At 39.9% G+C, this 21,867-nt stretch overlaps 1 protein-coding gene across 4 annotated transcripts in view; it reads right to left on the reverse strand.

Annotated features, from left to right (window-relative positions):
* The window catches only part of LOC101003272 (ATP-binding cassette sub-family A member 3-like), a 176,598-nt gene that overhangs the window by 132,543 nt on the left and 22,188 nt on the right, over window positions 1–21,867 (reverse strand). For all 4 annotated transcript variants that reach the window (XM_031658405.1, XM_031658406.1, XM_031658404.1 and 1 more), the window contains exons 4-6: window positions 7,743–7,870; window positions 5,374–5,521; window positions 461–720 (exon numbers count right to left, since the gene is read on the reverse strand). In XM_031658405.1, coding sequence (XP_031514265.1) covers window positions 461–720; window positions 5,374–5,521; window positions 7,743–7,870 — 536 coding nt within the window. The remainder of the gene's footprint in view (window positions 1–460; window positions 721–5,373; window positions 5,522–7,742; window positions 7,871–21,867) is intronic.

Genomic DNA, 21,867 nt, shown 5'->3' on the forward strand with positions numbered 1-21,867 from the left:
ACATCACACCACTGCACTCCAGCCTGGGCGACAAAGTGAGATTCGGTCTCAAAATAAATAAATAAATAACTAAAAATCAAAATAAAAATCACAGCATCATAGAATATTGGAAGTGAGTTGTATCTGAATTCATTTAGATATAATTCCAACAGTCCAGTTGATTATTACTTTATTCCAGAGAGATTTTAGGGCGTTTGGCATTTAAATTCTAACTGTAATATTCTTGTGAAGTAGACTTCTAGAACTAAAATGAAAAACTATACCTAGAATTCTAATTAAAAACAAAGTTATAGAATATTGCCAAGAAGCCTAAATGCTCGGTTCTTGCCTGCTACTGAAACACAACCATCCATCAGTGTTGACTATGTAGAAATAATTGAACCTTCCACCAAATAAATTTGCCCCACACACTCAGAATTTTCTACAGAAGCTTCCTCTACTACAAGAAAAGGGGAGTTACCTTCAGTCGATTTTCCTTTTCCCACACAAGGGATTGAACAAGGGTAAGATGATTCAGAGAGAAGATACATACAAGTACTAAAGGAATGAAAACACCAGAAAACATAAAGAAGAAATCATGGTAATATGATGGGTAGGGAAATCTCTGAACATAAACGCTGATACTGCTAAACAGCATTTCTGCAGCTTGGCCGCTATGATATTGCATGATGGCCTTATCCAGGGAGTGTTGCACAAACAGGAACCCTTCACTGATGTACCCTAAATGAGAAAACAAAGATTGATAAGTACAATAGACCAAAAAACAGCTGAGCTGAACGAAGAGAAAGGGAATTAATGTATGTCAGAGATAAAGCTAAGTGTAAGGAAGCTCTTCTGATAGTCTAAATTTCAGAGCAGCTATCATGGTTTTGCCACACAAAGACATAATACTTTCTAAAATGATCCTCACCCCCAGCTTACCAAAAGTGAAATATTGCATGAAATTGGAGAGCTGCTTTCTGCAATCTCAATTAATTTAAATAAGTGAGAATTGGATTAATTATCGGATAGGTAAAGACTTTGATTCTGTATCCTGGACACTTGAAGAGAGAAATGAAGCTCATACAACTAAGTGACATCAGTGAGTGATGCTGAAGTGCCACAGCTGAGTGACATACATGAGCTGACGTCTGATAGTCAGTGATAAACCAAGTGTGGTCCTTTGACTGGTGACAGTATGCAAACAGTTTCTTAGTGGTGCATGAATTGAGCACAGAAATGAAGGACAAGCACTTAAAACTTGCATAGAAATGTAGCATTGCCATAACATCTAAAAACTATTTTTTATGTTAATTTACATAGGTCCTTGATATACTCTGAGTGTTATTCCTGTATTTTCTCCCCTAGCAATCTTGCCTTTTTAATAGTGTCTTACATATAAGAAGTATTTAACTTTGATAAAGTCCTATTTATCCATTTCTTCTTTTTCCAATTTTTTTCAAAAGTGCCTTTTGTGCCCTAACCAATCACTACCTACCCTCAAATCATAAAGATATTCTCATCAATGTTGCCATAGAAGCTTTATCATTTTAGCTTTAGGATCATCTTGGATTAATTAATTTTGTGTAGGCTGCAAGGAAGTGATCAAGATTCATTCTTTCCATAGGAATACCAAGTTACTCCAGCAAAAGTTGTTGAGAAGATTTTCTTTCCCCAGTGAATCATACTGGCAGTTTTGTAGAAAACCCCGCGACCATATGTGTATATTTCCGGACATCCTATTCTTTCTGTTGGTCTATCTGTTCATCCTCACACCTATATGACAACGTCTTAATTACCGTAGTTTTACAGAAAATCTTGAAATCAGGCAGAATATGTCCACTGACATTGTTCTTTCCCAAGATTACTTTTTCTAATTCAGATCTGCCGAGACCGGCTCGGTCGTGGACACCCTAACCCAGCAGCACTAGAGGAATTAGACACACACACACAGAAATATAGCATGTGGAGTGGGAAATCAGGAGTCTCATAGCCTTCAGAGCTGAGAGCCTCGAACGGAGATTTACCCACATATTTATCGACAGCAAGCCAGTGATAAGCATTGTTTCCATAGATTAGAGATTAACTAAAAGCATTTCTTATGGGAAATAAAGGGATGGGCTGAAATAAAGGGATGGGTCTGGCTAGTTAGCTGCAGCATGAACATGTCCTTAAGGCACAGATCGCTCATGCTATTGTTTGTGGCTTAGGAAAGGCTTAAGTGGTTTTCCACCCTGGGTGGGCCAGGTGTTCCTTGCCCTCATTCCGGTAAACCCACAACCTTCAGTGTGGACATCATGGCCATCATGAACATGTAACAGTGCTGCAGAGATTTTGTTTACGGCCAGTTTTGGGATCAGTTTATGGCCAGATTTGGGTGCCTGTTCCCAAACCAGATCCTTTTCATTTCCATGTAAATTTTAGAATAAACTTGTCAATTTCTCCAAAATAGCATGCTGAGGTTTTTTGTGTTTGCTTTTGTCTTTGTTTGGAGACAACGTCTCACTCTGTTGCCCAGGCTGGAGTGCAGTGGTACGATCTAGGTTCACTGCAACCTCCACTTCCTGGGCTCAAGCAATTCTCTTGCCTCATCCTCCCTAGTAGCTGGGACTACAGGCACATGCCACTCACTGTGCCGGTTAATTTTTTTTTTTTTTTTTGGTATTTTTTGTAGAAACGGGGTTTCATCATGTTGCCCAGACTGGTCTTGAATTCCTGAGCTCAGGTGATCTACCCACTTTGGTCTCCCAAGGTGCTGGGATTACGGGCATAAACAACCACAGCCCAGCCCGTGCTAAGATTCTGACTGTGTGTATATTGACCCTGTAGCTCAGTTTAGGGAGAATTTACATTGTAACAATTTTGAGTCATCCAATCAAGGAAGTTAAAATATTTTGCCACTTGAGGTTCTTTAAATTTTTCTTTTAGAAGTGCTTTGTTATTTTTGATGTATGCTTATTATAATTTATTTTCATGTATTGTACTTGTATCTTGGGATTTTACTAAGTTAACACATTAGTTGCAGTAGGGTTTTTTTTTTTTTTTTTAATTTCTTTTATCTGTATACATGATTCTGTCACCTGCAAAGAAACATAATTTCTTTCCTTCTTTTCCAAAATTAATGCCTTTTATTTCTTTTTCTTTTTCTGGTACAGATGAGAACTTCCAGGAATACGCTGAATAGAACTGATGAGAGCAAACATAACTGGTATCAGGAGGGAAACGTTCAATTTTATCAGTAAGCTACAAACTTTTCGCAATGTGCTTTATCAGATTGAAGAAATTCATTTTTTGGTACCTCAGGTAGGAAAATTTTTAAAAATATACTTTTTGGCTGCGCACGGTGGCTCATGCCTGTAATTCCAGCACTTTGGGAGGTGGAGGTGGGTAGATCACTTAAAACCAGGGGTTCGAGACCAGCCTGGCCAACATAGTGAAACTCTGTCTCTATCAAAAATACAAAAACAAGCTGGATATGGTGGCACATGCCTGTAATCCCAGCTACTGGGGAGGCTGAGGCAGGAGAATCGCTTGAGCCTGGGAGGCGACGGTTGCAGTGAGTTGAGATCACGCCACTGCACTCCAGCCTGGGTGACAGAGGGAAATTGTCTCTAAATAAATAAATATTTTATATATATGTGTGTGTGTGTGTATGTGTGTGTGTGTATAATCTTAGAAGAAAAATAGTCTTTGCAGAATAGTTGCAAAGGCAATACAGAGAATTCCCATATACCATGCATTCTCAATGGGGTCACAGTATATGAACACACCTACAGTGTGTCTGTGGTATTAATACTTCATGGGGAAGCAGATATGGAAAAAATGTCTACAGGTCTCCTTAGAAAGGCAATAATAAAAAAGATTGAGAAATACTATTATATATCCTGCATGAAACCTCCCTAACTCCCTAATATTACATTTTACATTACCATCATACATTTGTCAAAACTAAAAACAAAAAAAATTGGTGCATGCAACAGCATTTATATTTTACACAAACTTTATTGCATTTTACCAGTTTTTCCCGAATGTCTTTTTTTTTTTTTTTCTGTTCTAGGATCCCATTCAGAATATTGCATTGCATTTAGCTGTCACGTCTCCATACTCTCCTCTGAGCTGTTAAAGTTTCTCATTCTTTCCTTGTTTTTCACGACCGTGAGAGTTTTTAAGAATATTGGTCAGCCATTTTGGAGAATGTTCCACAATTTGGGTTTAATGTTTTCTTACTAGTAGACTAAGGTTATAATGCAGTAACATAATGCATAAGAAACATAAGATTTCATTTCAAATTTTATGACTGGAAAAATAATATTTGAAAATTGTTATTTTTATTAATTTTTTTTTGGAGACAGAGTCTCGCTCTGTTGCCCAGGCTGGAGTGCAGTGGCATGATCTTGGCTCACTGCAACCTCCGCCTTCCAGGTTCAAGAGATTCTCCTGCCTTAGCCTCCCAAGTACCTGGCATTACAGGTGCCCGCCACCACACCCAGCTAATTTTTGTACTTTTAGTGGAGATAGGGTTTCATCATGTTGGCCAGGCTGGTCTTGAACTCCCGACCTCAAGTGATCCACCTACTTCGGCCTCCCAAATTGCTGAGATTACAGGTGTGAGCCACCGCACCCAGCCTGAAATTATTTTAAAAGAGAATAACATACATCACAATTCTGCCACCCTAACAGAGCAATTGTTTTCATATTTGGGTATCTGTCCCGGTTTTATGTTGATGAATATGCAGTTAACAGAGCTATGATTTGATAACAGAGTTCTGAACTTGGCTTCTACAAAAAGATCTCATGAATATTTTAATGACTGCACAATGCTCTGTCAAATTATATTTATATTTGTACTATTAACTTACCATACCTAAGATGTAGGTTATTTCACATTTTTAAGAATTATGCTAAATCAATCAGTTTATTTCTTTGGTTGAATAGTTTCCTCAAGGTAAGTTTGCAAAGTTATTGGTAAAAGCAAAGTCCCCACACTAAATCCTTATAAATGGTAGGCTGTATAATAAGTTGACGTTTTTAAATTACTATAGTTATATTAAAAATCACTCATCAATCCAACAGGACAACACACAGTTACAATTAATCAGGTTGTGTTGGTACCTACAAATGTTCATTAAGTCATGTAAGTCAAAAGTTCACAATTAAACCACATGAAAATATAAAGATACACAATGGTAAGGACCAGGAAAGGATAAAAGGCAATAAAAATATGTTGTTCAAAGATATAGAATGTTTCATATGGGGTTTTGGACATATTTAAAAATCACCAAAATAGTAAGTTAAAAATAAGCAGCTTCCATTGCAAGAGTAAAGAAACAGAAATTTAAATATGTAATGGCTCATCCTATATGACTGGGATATTAAGAATAAAGATCTGCTTACCAGGACTCCCCCCATCTTCATCTTGGTTTCTGGGTCCCACCGAAGGGATAGGTGGAAAGAGAAAATCTGTCAACCAGCTTGCTTCTTCATAAATATTTTCCAGCATATTACTCTTCTTTTCATTACTAAAACGCAGGTAATATTTTACCTAGAGGGAGCAGTAAGAAACAATCAATATCTAAGAGCTCCCCCAATCCCAAAATAATTAAAGAATAATCAGAAACAAAAGAAAGTTAAAGTACAACTGGGAATATGTGATTTCGAGGTAGACTGCCTGATGAGGCTGAAGTATATTCTGGACATCAGGAAGCGAGAGCAAATTTGTCCTAAGGCATCTATGCTCTAACTACATCTAAATTCAAGCCCACCTCCTTTAAATCCATCCTTTGTTAATTTTGTGAAATTTTTTATTGAGGTGTCAGCAACACTTAGATGCATACTGCAGGCTTGTGGTAAGCAAATATAGTGACAACTATAATTATGAATGTTTTTTTCCCTAAACAGACAGATGGCTGCATACTAAAATGAAATGTACCAAAAGGCATTATTAATTTTCCTTCCCTTTATGTCAGTCAAGTGTAGTGTTCTAAGAGGAAAATCTCTTCCTCTCTTAAAAGCAATGATAGCATAAAGAAGACTCCGATATGAGAATGGAGGAGGAATGTGATAAGATCTAAGTGTGGAGTGTTGCATAATCTAATTATTAAATGAAAATGTAGTATTACTTTTGGAGAACTGAGTAAATGTCATGCTGAGGTTAACTAACTTTAAAAGATAAAAAATGCGCCAGGAGTGGTGGCTCCTGCCTGTAATCCCAGCACTTTAGGAGGCTGAGGTGGGTAGATCACTTGAGGTCATGAGTTCGAGACTAGCCTGGCCAACATGGTGAAACCTTGTCTCTACTAAAACTACAAAATTAGCCAGGTGTGGTGGTGGGCACCTGTAATCCCAGCTACTTTGGAGGTGAGGCAGGAAAATCACTTGATCCCAGGAGGTAGAGGTTGCAGTGCGCCAAGATCACATTACTGCATTCCAGTCTGGGAAACAAAGTGAGACTCTGTCTCAAAAAAAAAAAAAAAAAAAGATAGCAAATGGACCAAGAGTTGTCAAAAGTCAGAAGGCTCAGACCAGAGAAATCAGGAAGAGTAGGAGAGACAGGCAGAGGCCATAGGTCTGGATGAATATTCATATACTCAGTTATCTAGACAAAAGTTTTAGGAACTTATCCCATGTTCAAGGAGGCAGCCCCTATTCCTCAAGGAACCCAAATTCTAGTTGACGAAACATACTTACATTGTAGTATAAACTCAGTGACAGACACATGGTTAAGGTATTCATGGAAGGATGTAGGAGAGAAGGGGTACATGTGGTCAGAAGAGACAACACAGAAAAAGTCACAGCAGCAGTTGCACAAGGTAAGCATGTGCAAGCCAAATATAGGGCAGGGAGAGGGAGACCATGCCAGACAGAAGAGGTGAAGTTTTCAATTGCACCAATTTAAATTTAAATTGCCAAGCCCAGTGTATACCATTGAGCCTAGATCAGCATCAGTTTATAAGGAGTCACCATCTTGAGGGACACTGACCTATACGGAGGAAGTTATGGGGTGGAATGAACGGATACCTATTACCCTAGTTAAAACCTGGCAGTTTTCCTTACTTTTTTGTTCCATTGACAACCATCTGTATCCTAAATGCAGAATGTTGGCTCTGGGCATATCTATATGTTATACTTTGGTTATTTCACTCAACACCAGAGACCCCAAGTTCAAAGCATTGTCCTTGCTTCTCCTCCTTGGGGGGTTGTTATCAGAATCTTCCTTGGTGTTTGCAGATGTTCTAATTTTGATTCAGCCTGCTTCAGTCCTCGAGTTATTTTCTTTATTTATAATTAGAAGAGAAATTATGAGACTCACTCAAAAGAAAAAGGAAAAATTTCATGTTGTGTTCCCTGCTAATGAAGATGCGTATGTTTTATTTACTGCATCAGGTGTTTTGTCCCAGGAAATGTGCATTTTCTTTACCATCATCTGTAGGGCTACAGACAGTTGCCCTATCAGATGCAATGACAGAGGCAATGTCCACAATCGTCAGCATTTCCTATGAGTCCAGTTTATGAATAAAGCCTGGCAGGTAGTTAATACAAGTCCTTCCACATCAGCATGAGGCACTGACTAAATTAGTGCACGGACACTGAAGTTAGTTAGATCTGGATTCCAATCCCTGCTGTACCACACATAAGCACTATGATCTTGGGAAAGCTATGGTCTCTCCACTTACAAAATGGAAAAATGAACAAATACCTCTACTTCATTAAATCTCTGGAAACTGGAAGTAGAAATATGAGGTTTTTGCATAAAACTTTCTCACCTTCAGTGGCAGGGGATCATTGCTATTTTTGAAGTCATGATCAAAAACAATAGCAGCCAGAACCTTTTCAGAGTTATTTACTTCCTTAACGTAATCTTCAAATTCTTCTTCTGTGGAAAAGCCTAGAACTGTAGAGAGACAAAAGTCTAATATGTGAGTTGTCCATATAAGAACAAAATATATGATAGCTCTTCCTACATGTAAGATGGGAGACTATTTTACATGGATAAAAGGCTACCAAAATATTGTTATTAAATTTCAAAACACTATTGCTGAAACATTGACATAATGAACTAATGGATACCTTGAGTGCATAAAAATGTTAGGGGTTTTAAAAAATTTGACCACAAGTTTAAAATCATAATAAATTGTTATAATAAATACAGTTAAGTAAACCAAGGAATAAAGGATGCTTCAAACAGTGTTTTGAAAGTTCCATCTTAGCTGTGCAAAAATCCCCAATAAAACACTGGCAAACCAAATCCAGCAGCATATAAAAAGCTTATCCACCATGATCAAGTGGGCTTCATCCCTGGGATGCAAGGCTGGTTCAATATATGCAAATCAATAAATGTAATCCAGCATACAAACAGAACCAAAGACAAAAACCATATGATTATCTCAATGGATGCAGAAAAGGCCTTTGACAAAATTCAACAGCCCTTCATGCTAAAAACTCTCAATAAATTCGGTATTGATGGAACGTATCTCAAAATAATAAGAGCTATTTATGACAAACCCACAGTCAATATCATACTGAATGGGCAAAAACTGGAAGCATTCCCCTTGAAAACTGGCACAAGAAAGGGATGCCCTCTCTCACCACTCCTATTCAACATCATGTTGGAAGTTCTGGCCAGGGCAACCAGGCAAGAGAAAGAAATAAAGGGTATTCAATTAGGAAAAGAGAAAGTCATATTGTCCCTGTTTGCCGATGACATGATTGTACATCTAGAAAACCCCATCGTCTCAGCCCAAAATCTCCTTAAGCTGATAAGCAACTTCAGCAAAGTATCAGCATACACAATCAATGTGCAAAAATCACAAGCATTCTTATACACCAATAACAGACAAACAGAGAGCCAAATCATGAGTGAACTCCCATTCACAATTGCTTCAAAGAGAATAAAATACCTAGGAATCCAACTTACAAGGGATGTGAAAGACCTCTTCAAGGAGAACTACAAACCACTGCTCAACGAAATAAAAGAGGACACAAACAAATGGAAGAACATCCCATGCTCATGGATACGAAGAATCAATATCGTGAAAATGGCCATACTGCCCAAGGTAATTTATAGATTCAATGCCATCCCCATTAAGCTACCAATGACTTTCCTCACAGAATTGGATAAAACTACTTTAAAGTTCATATGGAACCAAAAAAGAGCCTGCATTGCCAAGACAATCCTAAGCCAAAAGAACAAAACTGGAGGCATCATGCTACCTGACCTCAAACTATACTACAAGGCTACAGTAACCAAAACAGCATGGTACTGGTACCAAAACAGGGATATAGACCAATGGAACAGAACAGAGCCTTCAGAAATAATACCACACATCTGCAACCATCTGATCTTTGACAAACCTGACAAAATCAACAAATGGGGAAAGGATTCCCTATTTAATAAATGGTGCTGGGAAAACTGGCTAGCCATATGTAGAATCCCTTCCTTATACCTTATACAAAAATTAATTCAAGATGGATTAGATTAAATGTTAGACCTAAAACCATAAAAACCCTAAAAGAAAACCTAAGCAATACCATTCAGGACATAGGCATGGGCAAGGACTTCATGTCTAAAATACCAAAAGAAATGGCAAAAAAAGCCAAAATAGACAAATGGGATCTAATTAAACTAAAGAGCTTCTGCACAGCAAAAGAAACTACCATCAGAGTGAACAGGCAACCTACAGAATGTGAGAAAATTTTTGCAATCTACTCATCTGACAAAGGGCTAATATTCAGAACCTACAAAGAGCTCAAACAAATTTACAAGAAAAAAAACAAACAACCCCATCAAAAAGTGGGCAAAGGATATGAACAGATACTTCTCAAAAGAAGACATTTATGCAGCCAACAGACACATGAAAAAATGCTCATCATCACTAGCCATCAGAGAAATGCAAATCAAAACCACAATGAGATACCATCTCACACCAGTTAGAATGGCAATCATTAAAAAGTCAGGAAACAACAGTTTCTGGAGAGGATGTGGAGAAATAGGAACGCTTTTACACTGTTGGTGGGACTGTAAACTAGTTTAACCATTGTGGAAGACAGTGTGGCGATTCCTCAAGGATCTAGAACTAGAAATACCATTTGACCCAGTAATCCCATTACTGGGTATATACCCAAAGGATTATAAATCATGCTGCTATAAAGACACATTCACACATATGTTTACTGCAGCACTGTTGGGGGGTCGGGGGAGGGGGGAGGGGGGAGGGGTAGCATTAGGAGATATACCTAATGTAAATGACAAGTTAATGGGTGCAGCACACCAACATGGCACATGTATACGTATGTAACAAACCTGCACGTTGTGCACATGTACCCTAGAACATAAAGTATAATAATAATAATAATAATAATAATAATAATAAAAGAAAGTTCCATCTTAGCTGATCCATTCCAAGATGGCTGAATAGGAACAGCTCCAGTCTGCAGCTCCCAGCATGACAGATGCAGAAGACAGGTGATTTCTGCATTCCAGCTGAGGTACCTGGTTCATCTCATTGGGACTGGTTAGACAGTGGGTGCAGCCCACAGAGGGTGAGCTGAAGCAGGGCGGGGTGTCACCTTACCCGGGAAGCGCAAGTGGTCAGAGGATTTCCCTTCCCTAGCCAAGGGAAGCCATGACAGACTGTACCTGGAAAAACGGGACACTCCCACCCAAATACTTCACTTTCCCCAAGGTCTTAGCAACCGGCAGACAAGGATATTCTCTCCCGTGCCTGGTTGGGTGGGACCCATGCCTATGCAGCCTTGCTCACTGCTAGTGCGGCAGTCTGAGATCGAACTGTGAGGCAGCAGCCTGGCTGGGGGGAGGGGCGTCTGCCATTGCTGAGGCTTGAGTAGGTAAACAAAGCGGCTGGGAAGCTCAAACTGCAGCTCAGCAAGGCCTACTGACTCTAGACTCCACCTCTGTGGGAAGGGCTTAGCTGAACAAAAGGCAGCAGACAACATCTGCAGACTTAAATGTCCCTGTTTGACAGCTCTGAAGAGAGCAGTGGTTCTCCCAGCATGGAGTTTGAGCTCTAAAAATGGACAGACTGCCTCCTCAAGCAGGTCCGTGGCCGCTGTGTAGCCTAACTGGGAGACACCGCCCTGTAGGGGCTGACAGACACCTCATATAGGTGGGTGCCCCTCTGGGATGAAGCTTCCAGAGGAAGGATCAGGCAGCAATATTTGCTGTTCTGCAATATTTGCTGTGCTGCAGCCTCTGCTGGTGATACCCAGGCAAACAGGGTCTGGAGTAGAACTCCAGCAAACTCCAATAGACCTGCAGCTGAGGGACCTGACTGTTAGAAGGAAAACTAACAAACAGAAAGGAATAGCATCAACATCAACAAAAAAGGACTTCTACACCGAAACCCCATCTGTAGGTCACCAACATCAAAGACCAAAGGTAGATAAAACCACAAAGATGGGGAGAAACCAGAGCAGAAAGCTGAAAATTCTAAAAATCAGAGCACCTCTTCTCCTCCAAAGGATCGCAGCTTCTCGCCAGCAACAGAACAAAGCTGGATGGGGAATGACTTTGACAAGTTGACAGAAGTAGGCTTCAAAAGGTCAGTAATAACAAACTTCTCTGCGCTAAAGGAGCATGCTCGAGCCCATCACAAGGAAGCTAAAAATCTTGAAGAAAGGTTAGACGAATGGCTAACTAGAATAAACAGTGTAGAGAAGACCTTAAACGACCTGATGGAGCTGAAAACCATGGCATGAGTACTTCACGATGCATGCACAAGTTTCGATAGCTGATTTGATCAAGTGGAAGAAAGGGTATCAGTGACTGAAGATCAAATTAATGAAATAAAGTGAGAAGACAAGGTGAGAGAAAAAAGAGTAAAACGAAATGAACAAAGCCTCCAAGAAATATGGGACTATGTGAAAAGACCAAATCTGTATTTGATTGGTGTACCTGAAAGTGATGGGGAGAATGGAACCAAGTTGGAAAACACTCTTCAGAATATTATCCAGAAGAACTTCCCCAACCTAGCAAGGCAGGCTAACATTCAAATTCAGAAAATACAGAGAACACCACAAAGATACTCCTTGAGAAAAGCAACCCCAAAACACATAATTGTCAGATTCACCAAGGTTGAAATGAAGGAAAAAATGTTAAGGGCAGCCAGAGAGAAAGGTCGGGTTACCCACAAAGGGAAGCCCATCAGACTAACAGCAGATCTCTTGGCAGAAACCCTACAAGCCAGAAGAGAGTGGGAGCCAATATTCAAAATTTTTAAAGAAAAGAATTTTCAACCCCAAATTTCATATCCAGCCAAACTAAGTTTCATAAGTGAAGGAGAAATAAAATCCTTTACTGACAAGCAAATGCTGAGAGATTTTGTCACCACCAGGCCTGCCTTACAAGAGCTCCTGAAGGAAGCACTAAACATGGAAAGGAACAACTGGTACCAGTCACTGCAAAAACATGCCAAATTGTAAAGACCATCAATGCTAGGAAGAAACTGCATCCATAAACGGGCAAAACAACCAGCTAACATCATAATGACAGGATCAAATCCACACACAACAATATTAACCTTAAATGTAAATGGGCTAAATGCCCCAATTGAAAGACACAGACTGGCAAACTGGATAAAGAGTCAAGACCCATCAGTGTGTTGTATTCAGGAGACCACTCTCACATGCAAGGACGCACATAGGCTCAAAAAAAGGGATGGAGGAAGATCTACCAAGCAAATGGAAAGCAAAAAAAAAAAAAGCGGGGCTTGCAATCCTAGTCTCTGATAAAACAGACATTAAACCAACGAAGATCAAAAGAGACAAAGAAGGCCATTACATAATGGTAAAGGGATCAATTCAACAAGAAGAGCTAACTATCCTAAATATATACGCACCCAATACAGGAGCACCCAGATTCATAAAGCAAGTCCTTAGAGACCTACAAAGAGACTTAGACTCCCACACAATAATCATGGGAGACTTTAACATCCCACTGTCAATATTAGACAGATCAATGAGACAGAAGGTTAATAAGAATATCCAGGACTTGAACTCAGCTCTGCACCAAGCAGATCTAATAGACATCCACAGAACTCTCCACCCCAAATCAACAGAATATACATTATTCTCAATACCACATTGCACTTATTCCAAAGTTGACCACATAATTGGAAGTAAAGCACTCCTCAGCAAATGTAAAAGAACAGAAATCACAACAAACTGTCTCTCAGACCACAGCGCAATCAAATTAGAACTCAAGATTAAGAAACTCACTCAAAACCGCACAACTATATGGAAACTGAACAAGTTTCTCCTGAATGACTACTGGGTATATAACAAAATGAAGGCAGAAATAAAGATGTTTTTTGAAACCAATAAGAACAAAGGCACAAAGTACCAGAATCTCTGGGACACATTTAAAGCGTAATGTAGAGGGAAATTTATAGCAGTAAATGCCCACAAGAGAAAGCAGGAAAGATGTAAAATTGATACCCTAACATCACAATTAAAAGAACTAGAGAAGAAAGAGCAAACACATTCAAAAGCTAGCAGAAGGCAAGAAATAACTAAGATCAGAGCAGAACCGAAGGCAATAGAGACACAAAAAAACCCTTCAAAAAATCAATGAACCCAGGAGCTGGTTTTTTGAAAAGATCAACAAAATTGATAGACCACTACCAAGACTAATAAAGAAGAAAGGAGAGAAGAATAAAATAGATGCAATAAAAAATGATAAAGGGGATATCACCACATATCCCATAGAAATACAAACTACCATCAGAGAATACTATAAACACCTCTACGCAAATAAACTAGAAAATCTAGAAGAAACGAATAGATTCCTGGACACATACGCCCTCCCAAGACTACACCAGGAAGAAGCTGAATCCCTAAATAGATCAATAACAGGCTCTGAAATTGAGGCAATAATTAATAGCCTACCAACGAAAAAAAGTTCAGGACCAGAAGGATTCACAGTTGACTTCTACCAGAGGTATAAAGAGGAGCTGGTACCATTCTTTCTGAAACTATTCCAATCAATAGAAAAAGAGGGAATCCTCCCTAACTCATTTTATGAGGCCAGCATCATCCTGATACCAAAGCCTGGCAGAGACACGACAAAAAAAGAGAATTTTAGACCAATATCCCAGATGAACATTGATGCAAAATTCCTCAATAAAATACTGGCAAACAGAATCCAGCAGCACATCAAAAAGCTTATCCACCACGATCAGGTCGGCTTCATCCCTGTGATGCAAGGCTGGTTCAACATATGCAAATCAATAAACATAATCCATCACATAAACAGAACCAGTAAGAGAAACCACATGATTATCTCAGTAGATGCAGAAAAGGCCTTCGACAAAATTCAATAGCCCTTCATAATAAAAACTCTCAATAAACTAGGTATTGATGGAATGTATCTCAAAATAATAAGAGCTATTTATGACAAACCCACAGCCAATATCATACCGAATGGACCAAAACTGGAAGCATTCCCTTTGAAAACCGGCACAAGACAAGGATGTCCTCTCTCACCACTCCTATTCAACATCATGTTGGAAGTTCTGGCCAGGGTAATCAGGCAAGAGAAAGAAATAAAGCGTATTTGATTAGGAAAAGAGGAAGTCAAATTGTCCCTGTTTGCAGATGACATGATTGTATATCTAGAAAACCCCATCGTCTCAGCCCCAAATCCCCTTAAGCTGATAAGCAACTTCAGCAAAGTATCAGGATACACAATCAATGTACAAAAATCACAAGCATTCCTAGTGAACTCCCATTCGCCATTGCTTCAAAGAGAATAAAATACCTAGAATCTAACTTACAAGGGATGTGAAGGACCACTTCAAGGAGAACTACAAACCACTGCTCAATGAAATAAAAGAGGACACAAACAAATGGAAGAACATTCCATGCTCAGGGATAGGAAGAATCAATATTGTGAAAATGGCCATACTGCCCAAGGTAATTTGTAGATTCAACGCCATCCCACTCAAGCTACCAATGACTTTCATCACAGAATTGGAAAAAAACTAAAGTTCATATGGAACCAAAAAAGAGCCTGCATTGCCAAGACAATCTTACGCCAAAAGAACAAAGCTGGAGGCATCACGCTACCTGACTTCAAACTATACTACAAGGCTAACAGTAGCCAAACAGCATGGTACTGGTACCAAAACAGATATACAGACTAATGGAACAGACCAGAGCCCTCAGAAATAACACCACACATCTATAACCATCTGATCTTTAACAAACCTGACAAAAACAAGAAATGGGAAAAGGATTCCCTATTTAATAAATGGTGCTGGGAAAATTGGCTAGCCATATGTAGAATCCCTTCCTTATACTTTATACAAAAATTAATTCAAGATGGATTAAAGACTTAAATGTTAGACCTAAAACTACAAAAACCCTAGATGAAAACCTAGGCAATACCATTCAGGACATAGGCATGGGCAAGGATTTAATGACCAAAACACCAAAAGCAATGGCAACAAAAGCCAAAATAGACAAATGGGATCTAATTAAACTAAAGAGCTTCTGCATGGCAAAAGAAACAACCATCAGAGTGAACAGGCAACCTACAGAATGGGAGAAAAATTTTGCAATCTACCCATCTGACAAAGGGCTAATATCCAGAATCTACAAAGAACTCAAAAATATTTACAAGAAAAAAATAAACAACCCCATCAAAAAGTGGGCAAAGGATATGAACAGATACTTCTCAAAAGAAGACATCTATGCAGCCAACAAACACGTGACAAAATGCTCATCATCACTGATCATCAGAGAAATGCAAATCAAAACCACAATGAGATACCATCTCAGGCCAGTTAGAATGGTGATCATTACAAAGTCAGGAAATAACAGATGCTGGAGAGGATGTAGAGAAACAGGAATGCTTTTACACTGTTGGTGGGAGTGTAAATTAGTTCAACCATTGTGGAAGACAGTGTGGCGATTCCTCAAGGATCTAGAACTAGAAATACCATTTGACCCAGCAATCCCATTACTGGGTATATACCCAAAGGATTATAAATCATGCTACTATAAAGACACATGCACACGTATGTTGATTGCGGCTCTATTCACAATAGCAAAGACTTGGAACCAACCCAAATGTCCATCAGTGATAGACTGGATAAAGAAAGCGTGGCACATAAACACCATGGAATACTATGCAGCCATACAAAAGGATGAGTTCATGTCATTTGCAGGGACATGGATGAAGCTGGAAACCATCTTCTGAGCAAACTATCACAAGAACAGAAAACCAAACACCACCTGTTCTCACTCATAAGTGGGAACTGAACAATGAGATAACTTAGACACAGGGTGGGGAACATCACACATCAGTGCCTGTCGTGGGGTTGGGGGAGTGGGGAGTGATAACATTAGGAGAAATATCTAATGTAAATGACGAATTGATGGGTGCAGCAAACCAACATGGCACATGTTTACCTGTGTATCAAACCTGCACATTGTTCACATGTATGCTAGAGCTTAAAGTATAAAAAAAAGAAAAAAAAAAGGGAAGTTCCATCTTAAAGGGAAATTAAAAAACAGATCTGCCTGGGCGAGGTGGCTCACGCCTGTAATCCCAGCACTTTGGCAGGCTGAGGCAAGCGGATCACCTGAGGTCAGGAGTTCAAGACCAGTCTTGCCAACATGGCGAAATCCCTTCTCTACTAAAAATACCAAAAATTGGCCAGGCATAGTGGTGGGCTCCTGTAATCCTAGCTACTCAGGAGGCTGAGACAGGAGAATCGCTTGAACCTGGGAGGTGGAGGTTGCAGTGAGCCGAGATTGTGCCACTGTACTCCAGCCTGGGCAACAAGAGCAAAACACCCTCTCAAAAGAAAAGAAAAGAAAAAATCCACAAAATTTATTCAAAATCCACATTATGAGAATCTCTACTATGGAAAACACTAAGAAATTAAGGAATGATACTACTTTATTGTTTCAATATTTGAGGCAATTACGTTTCAATATTTGAGGTGATCAATCAACGGATTTAGCCTAGATTAAACTGAATCTAATTGAAATTTTAAAAGACCAGGGTGTCATTTGTACTCTTCTGAGCCAAAGTAGTCATTTAAAATATCTGTATGTGGAATTGTATACACTAAAGATTTTCTTAGGAGTAACATGTTTGATGTAAACAGGATATCAAAGGCTTCAAAAACCTGCAGGGGAAAATGAAATATCATGTGGTTTTATTACTACGATTTAAAAGGCTTGATTGTCACAACTCTTCCTGCGGCAAATCCCCAACTATCTGATTCTCAAAAGCTTCCATCGGGAGCCTCATTATTGCCAACGTAGATGGAATAGCTTGAGAGAGAACATCAACATCCTCACCAAAGGTGCTATTCCATGCTTCTCAAGTCCCCATTTCTCAACAGGGCTTCCACTCCCTGCCACACCTGTCACCTGGACTCCAACGTATCGCTAGTTCTGAATCTCAAAAAGACGAGCATACAGTCAGTTCCCCCAGCTACTTTGCTCCACTCATTTTTTGCACAAAAAAACTATGAAAAACAAAGCAAAATAAAAATGTAACACTCAACTCCAAAGATTTAGCCCCCATCCTGGACAAGTGTCTTTTCTCTATGTATGGATCCTGGGTGGAGACCCTTGAGTTTTGAGCCTCCAAAACATCTGCATTTAGGTAAATGTGGTGGTTGGGCACTTGCTTTATATTTGCATAAAAATGAGGCATTCCTATAGTTCTCATAAACAAAGAAACAGGTTTATCCAAAGGGAAGAGGGAAGAATGAGGTCAGATTCTGGTGTTCCTGGGTCAATATTTATTTAGCCTGAGGGGTGATTGTGCATTCACAATATTTATCTCCAAAACATGTACTGTAAGCCCTCACTTATCATCATCAATAGGTTCTTGGAAACTAACTTTAAGTGAAATGATGTATAACGAAACTAACTTTGCCATAATCTAATTGATATAAACAAGAGTTAAGGGCCAGCATCGTGGCTCAAGCACTTGGGAGGTTGAGGCAGGAGGATTGCTTGAGGCCAGGAGTTTGGGGCCAGCCTGACCAACATAGTGACACTCTATTTCTACAAAATTAAAAAAAAAAAAATTAGCCCAGGAGTAGTGGCCCACATCTATCATCCCAGTTTCTTGGGAAGTTGAGGTGGGAGGAACGCTTGAGCCTGGGAGTTTGAGATTACAGTGAGCTATGATTACACCACTGCACCCCAGCCTGGGTAGCAGAGCAAGACTTTGTCTCTGGGAAAAAAAAGAGTTAAGTTTTTATTGCATATTACTGTTTTCTTTTTTCGAGGGGATGGGATTTTGTTCTGTACTCCTAGGCTGGAGTGCCTATGGTATGTTTATGATCAGAAAAAACATCACCAAACATCTAAATAAATACCAAAACACTTCTAATATTAAGCATTGAAATAAATAATGTGAGCCATATATACATTTAAGACAGATTAACAAACACAAGTAAAATAATCATTTAGCTAGTTATTCCAGTTCAAGGTTGCAGGGGGCCAGAGCCTGTCCCTGCAGCTTAGGACACAAAGTAAGAGCCAACCCTAGACTGGATGAATGCCATCACCGGGCACAGTCACGCACACCCCACATTCACTTAGACTGGGACAATGTCGACATGCCAATTGCCCTAAAGTGCACATCCCAGGCCAAGGCTGGGAATCACCCTTGGAGGACTCAAACATTTTGCCACTCTCTGCATGTCTGCAAATGACCTCAAAAGTTACTTTGATGCAGGAGGAAACTGGAATGCCCAGAGAAAACCCACACAGATATGGAGAGAACATGCAAGCTCCACACAGACGACAGCCCGGGCTGGGAATCAATTTCTTTTTTCCAATCAAAGTTATAACAAAATGACGCTGGACAAAATGACGTTATTCAAGGACCTGCTGGATTTGAGGCAGCCACTGGAAGAAAGGATCCGGCCTCCCTGACAGCTTTTTATACCCAGATTTCCATGTTGATCTCTAGTCAGCAACATAATCATTCCCCAAAGAGGATGAAATGTTGATGAGAGTAACAGCTTTCAGCATGAGATGAATGAGACATCTCTCAGCCTCATGTGTGACTCCATATGACCAGCTTATACTTGGCCGCCAGTGTTCTTCTAAATCACTCATCAGCTTCAAAGAACCCCAGGGCACAGACCAGGACAAGGCTTGATCTGCGCTTGCCGCTAATCATGGTACCTCATGACTGAGGGTGTGTCCAAGATTTTGGCACCAACCCGAGCCCTTTACTGCATCTCAAACAGGGTGGGGATGGTAGGTATCAAGGATAACCCAATTCGTTTTGAAAAACAGTAAATAGACTGCTTTTCTGGTCCATAATGCTAATAATTGTGATACATTGTGATACAATTATGGTGTCAGAAAAAAATGTGATTGTCCTTAGGGACTGTCACTGATGATACATTTTGATATAAAACTGCAGGTTTTGGCCAGGTGTGGTGGCTCATACCTGTAATCCCAGCACTTTGGGAGGGAGAGGCAGGCGCATCACTTGAGGCCAGGAGTTCGAGACCAGCCTGGCCAACATGGTGAAACCCTGTCTCTACTAAAAACACAAAAAATTAGCTGGGCGTGGTGGCTTGTAATCCTAGCCACTTGGGAGGCTGAGGCAGGAGAATCCTTGAACCCGGGAGGCGGAGGGTGCAGTGAGCCAAGATCGCGCCACTGCACTCTAGCCTGGGCAACAAGTGTGAAACTCCGTATTAAAAAAAAAAAAAAAAAAAAAGACTGCAGATTTATTATTGTGAGGAAAGGGTTAATAGCAAACATAAATCCTATTTTCCTGGACCCAGATGTACCCACTAAGATAGCTATGAGTTTACTCTCTGGCAGCACTGTGCCTAGGTATGTGCTGAGCTAAAAATATAGAATGTTAGCAGTGCCTGGAACCCATTATCAACATTGTTTGCTGCAATACATCTCATCTAGAGACTGAACTTGGCTTGAGAAGAAAGTAACTAGGACTTTGCACAAATTCTGGCAAACAAAAGTGGCGGCTTCCCTATAATTACAGGGTCTACACCGTATCGACCTCAGCTCTTGAACTGCATGTGCCCTGTGTACTGGGGGAGTGTACAGCTGCACCTGCACTGTTGGGAGACTTTCATATGAAAGTGCCGATGCTGTACATGTTATGTTCCCATCCTGGATGCCATCCATTTTCATTATTCACAGTTATATTCTATAAAGTCATCACAGACACTTGAGTTAGGGAATACTGAATGATTACTCCTAGGGAAAATACAAAATTAGGTTCCTGCAAGCCTCTGGTCACATTTTCATCAATTGATCAATACATAAGCTGTTTTTTGGGGTGTTTCTGTTTAAAGACACCTTATTTAATACATACTGTTGATTCACTAACACTGACCTTATGGCCAGCAGCAGTATAACTCATGCCTGAATTAAGCTTCTCTAACACAGGTACTTTGTACTTTCTCCAAAAGACATAATCAGGGCCAGGCACGGTGGATCACGCCTGTAATCCCAGCACTTTGGGAGGCCAAGGTGGGCAGATCACTTGAGATCAGGAGTTCTAGACCAGCCTGGCCAACTTGGTGAAACCCCATGTCTACTAAATATATAAAACTGTAGCCGGGCACGGTGATGTGCCTATAGTTTCAACTACTCAGGAGGCTGAGACAGGAGAATGGCTTGAACTGGGGGAGGTGGAGGTTGCAGTGAGCCGAGATCATGCCATTGCACTCCAGCATGGGCAACAGAGTAAGAGCCTGTCTCAATAAATAAATAAATAAATAAATAAATAAAAAGATATAATCATAGCCCTTTTGCACTTAGGAACATGAGACAGTACTTCAGCACTATGCCTGGGGGTGACATTAAACAACAAAATCACCAACATAAAGAACAAAGATGCAAAAAAAATAAAATAAAATAAAATAAAGGCACCAACTATATCAAGTCAAGAATACTTGTTTGTAGTATGAGAGTTGAAACAAGGTGGACAGGGTGTCATCTTATTTGACCTGGCCAAGGCTGGGAACCACCCTTGGAGGACTCAATTTTTTTGCCACTCTCTGCATGTCTGCAATTGACCTCAAAAGTGAAATGTGAAACGGTTACTGATTTTGAGTTACATATAAATTTTAGTGAGTCATTGAATTCACAAATTCAGAATCCACAAATAATGACAGTCAATTCTACTTTCTCAAGATAGTTTAATCTGGCGGTATATTTGGACTGCCAAATACTTAATACTTAAAGTATATTTGGACTGCCATCCAAACCTGAGAACATTGTTGGTGGCTATGAAATTATGCTAAGGGGTCATAATTATCACTTTTGTAACACTGCAAAATACCAGGTGCATCTAATAATCTCCCTTTCTCAGGGGGTAGGCAAAGCTGGCACATACATTTCAAAGCTGAAAGTAGCTTCTCGGGGCCTGGAATCAGGGGGGCACCTACACGGTTGGTCAGGAGCAGGAGGAGACAAGGGCCTCAGAGAATTCAAATCATCAAAGCTGGTAAAACTAAGTCCACTCTTAAGAAAAAAATAAAGGCTGGGTGCGGTGGCTCAAGCCTGTAATCCCAACAGTTTGGGAGGCCAAGGTTGGTGGATCACCTGAGATCAGGAGTTTGAGACCAGCCTGACCAACATGGATAAACCTCATCTCTACTAAAAATAGAAAATTAGCTGGATGTGGTGGTGCATGCCTGTAATTCCAGCTACTCGAGAGGCTGAGGCAGAAGAATTACTTGAAACTGGGAGGCGGAAGTTGCGGTGAGCCGAGATCACACCATTGCACTCCAGCCTGGGCAAGAAAAGTGAAACTCCATCTCAAAAAAAAAAAAAAAAAAAGAAAGAAAGAAAGAAAAAGGGACATAGCTGGAAATAGAACATAATATCAAAATGTAAGAGCTAGAT

Source organism: Papio anubis, chromosome 18 (assembly GCF_008728515.1).
Source record: "Papio anubis isolate 15944 chromosome 18, Panubis1.0, whole genome shotgun sequence".
In the NCBI taxonomy this organism is placed as follows: Eukaryota; Metazoa; Chordata; class Mammalia; order Primates; family Cercopithecidae; genus Papio; species Papio anubis.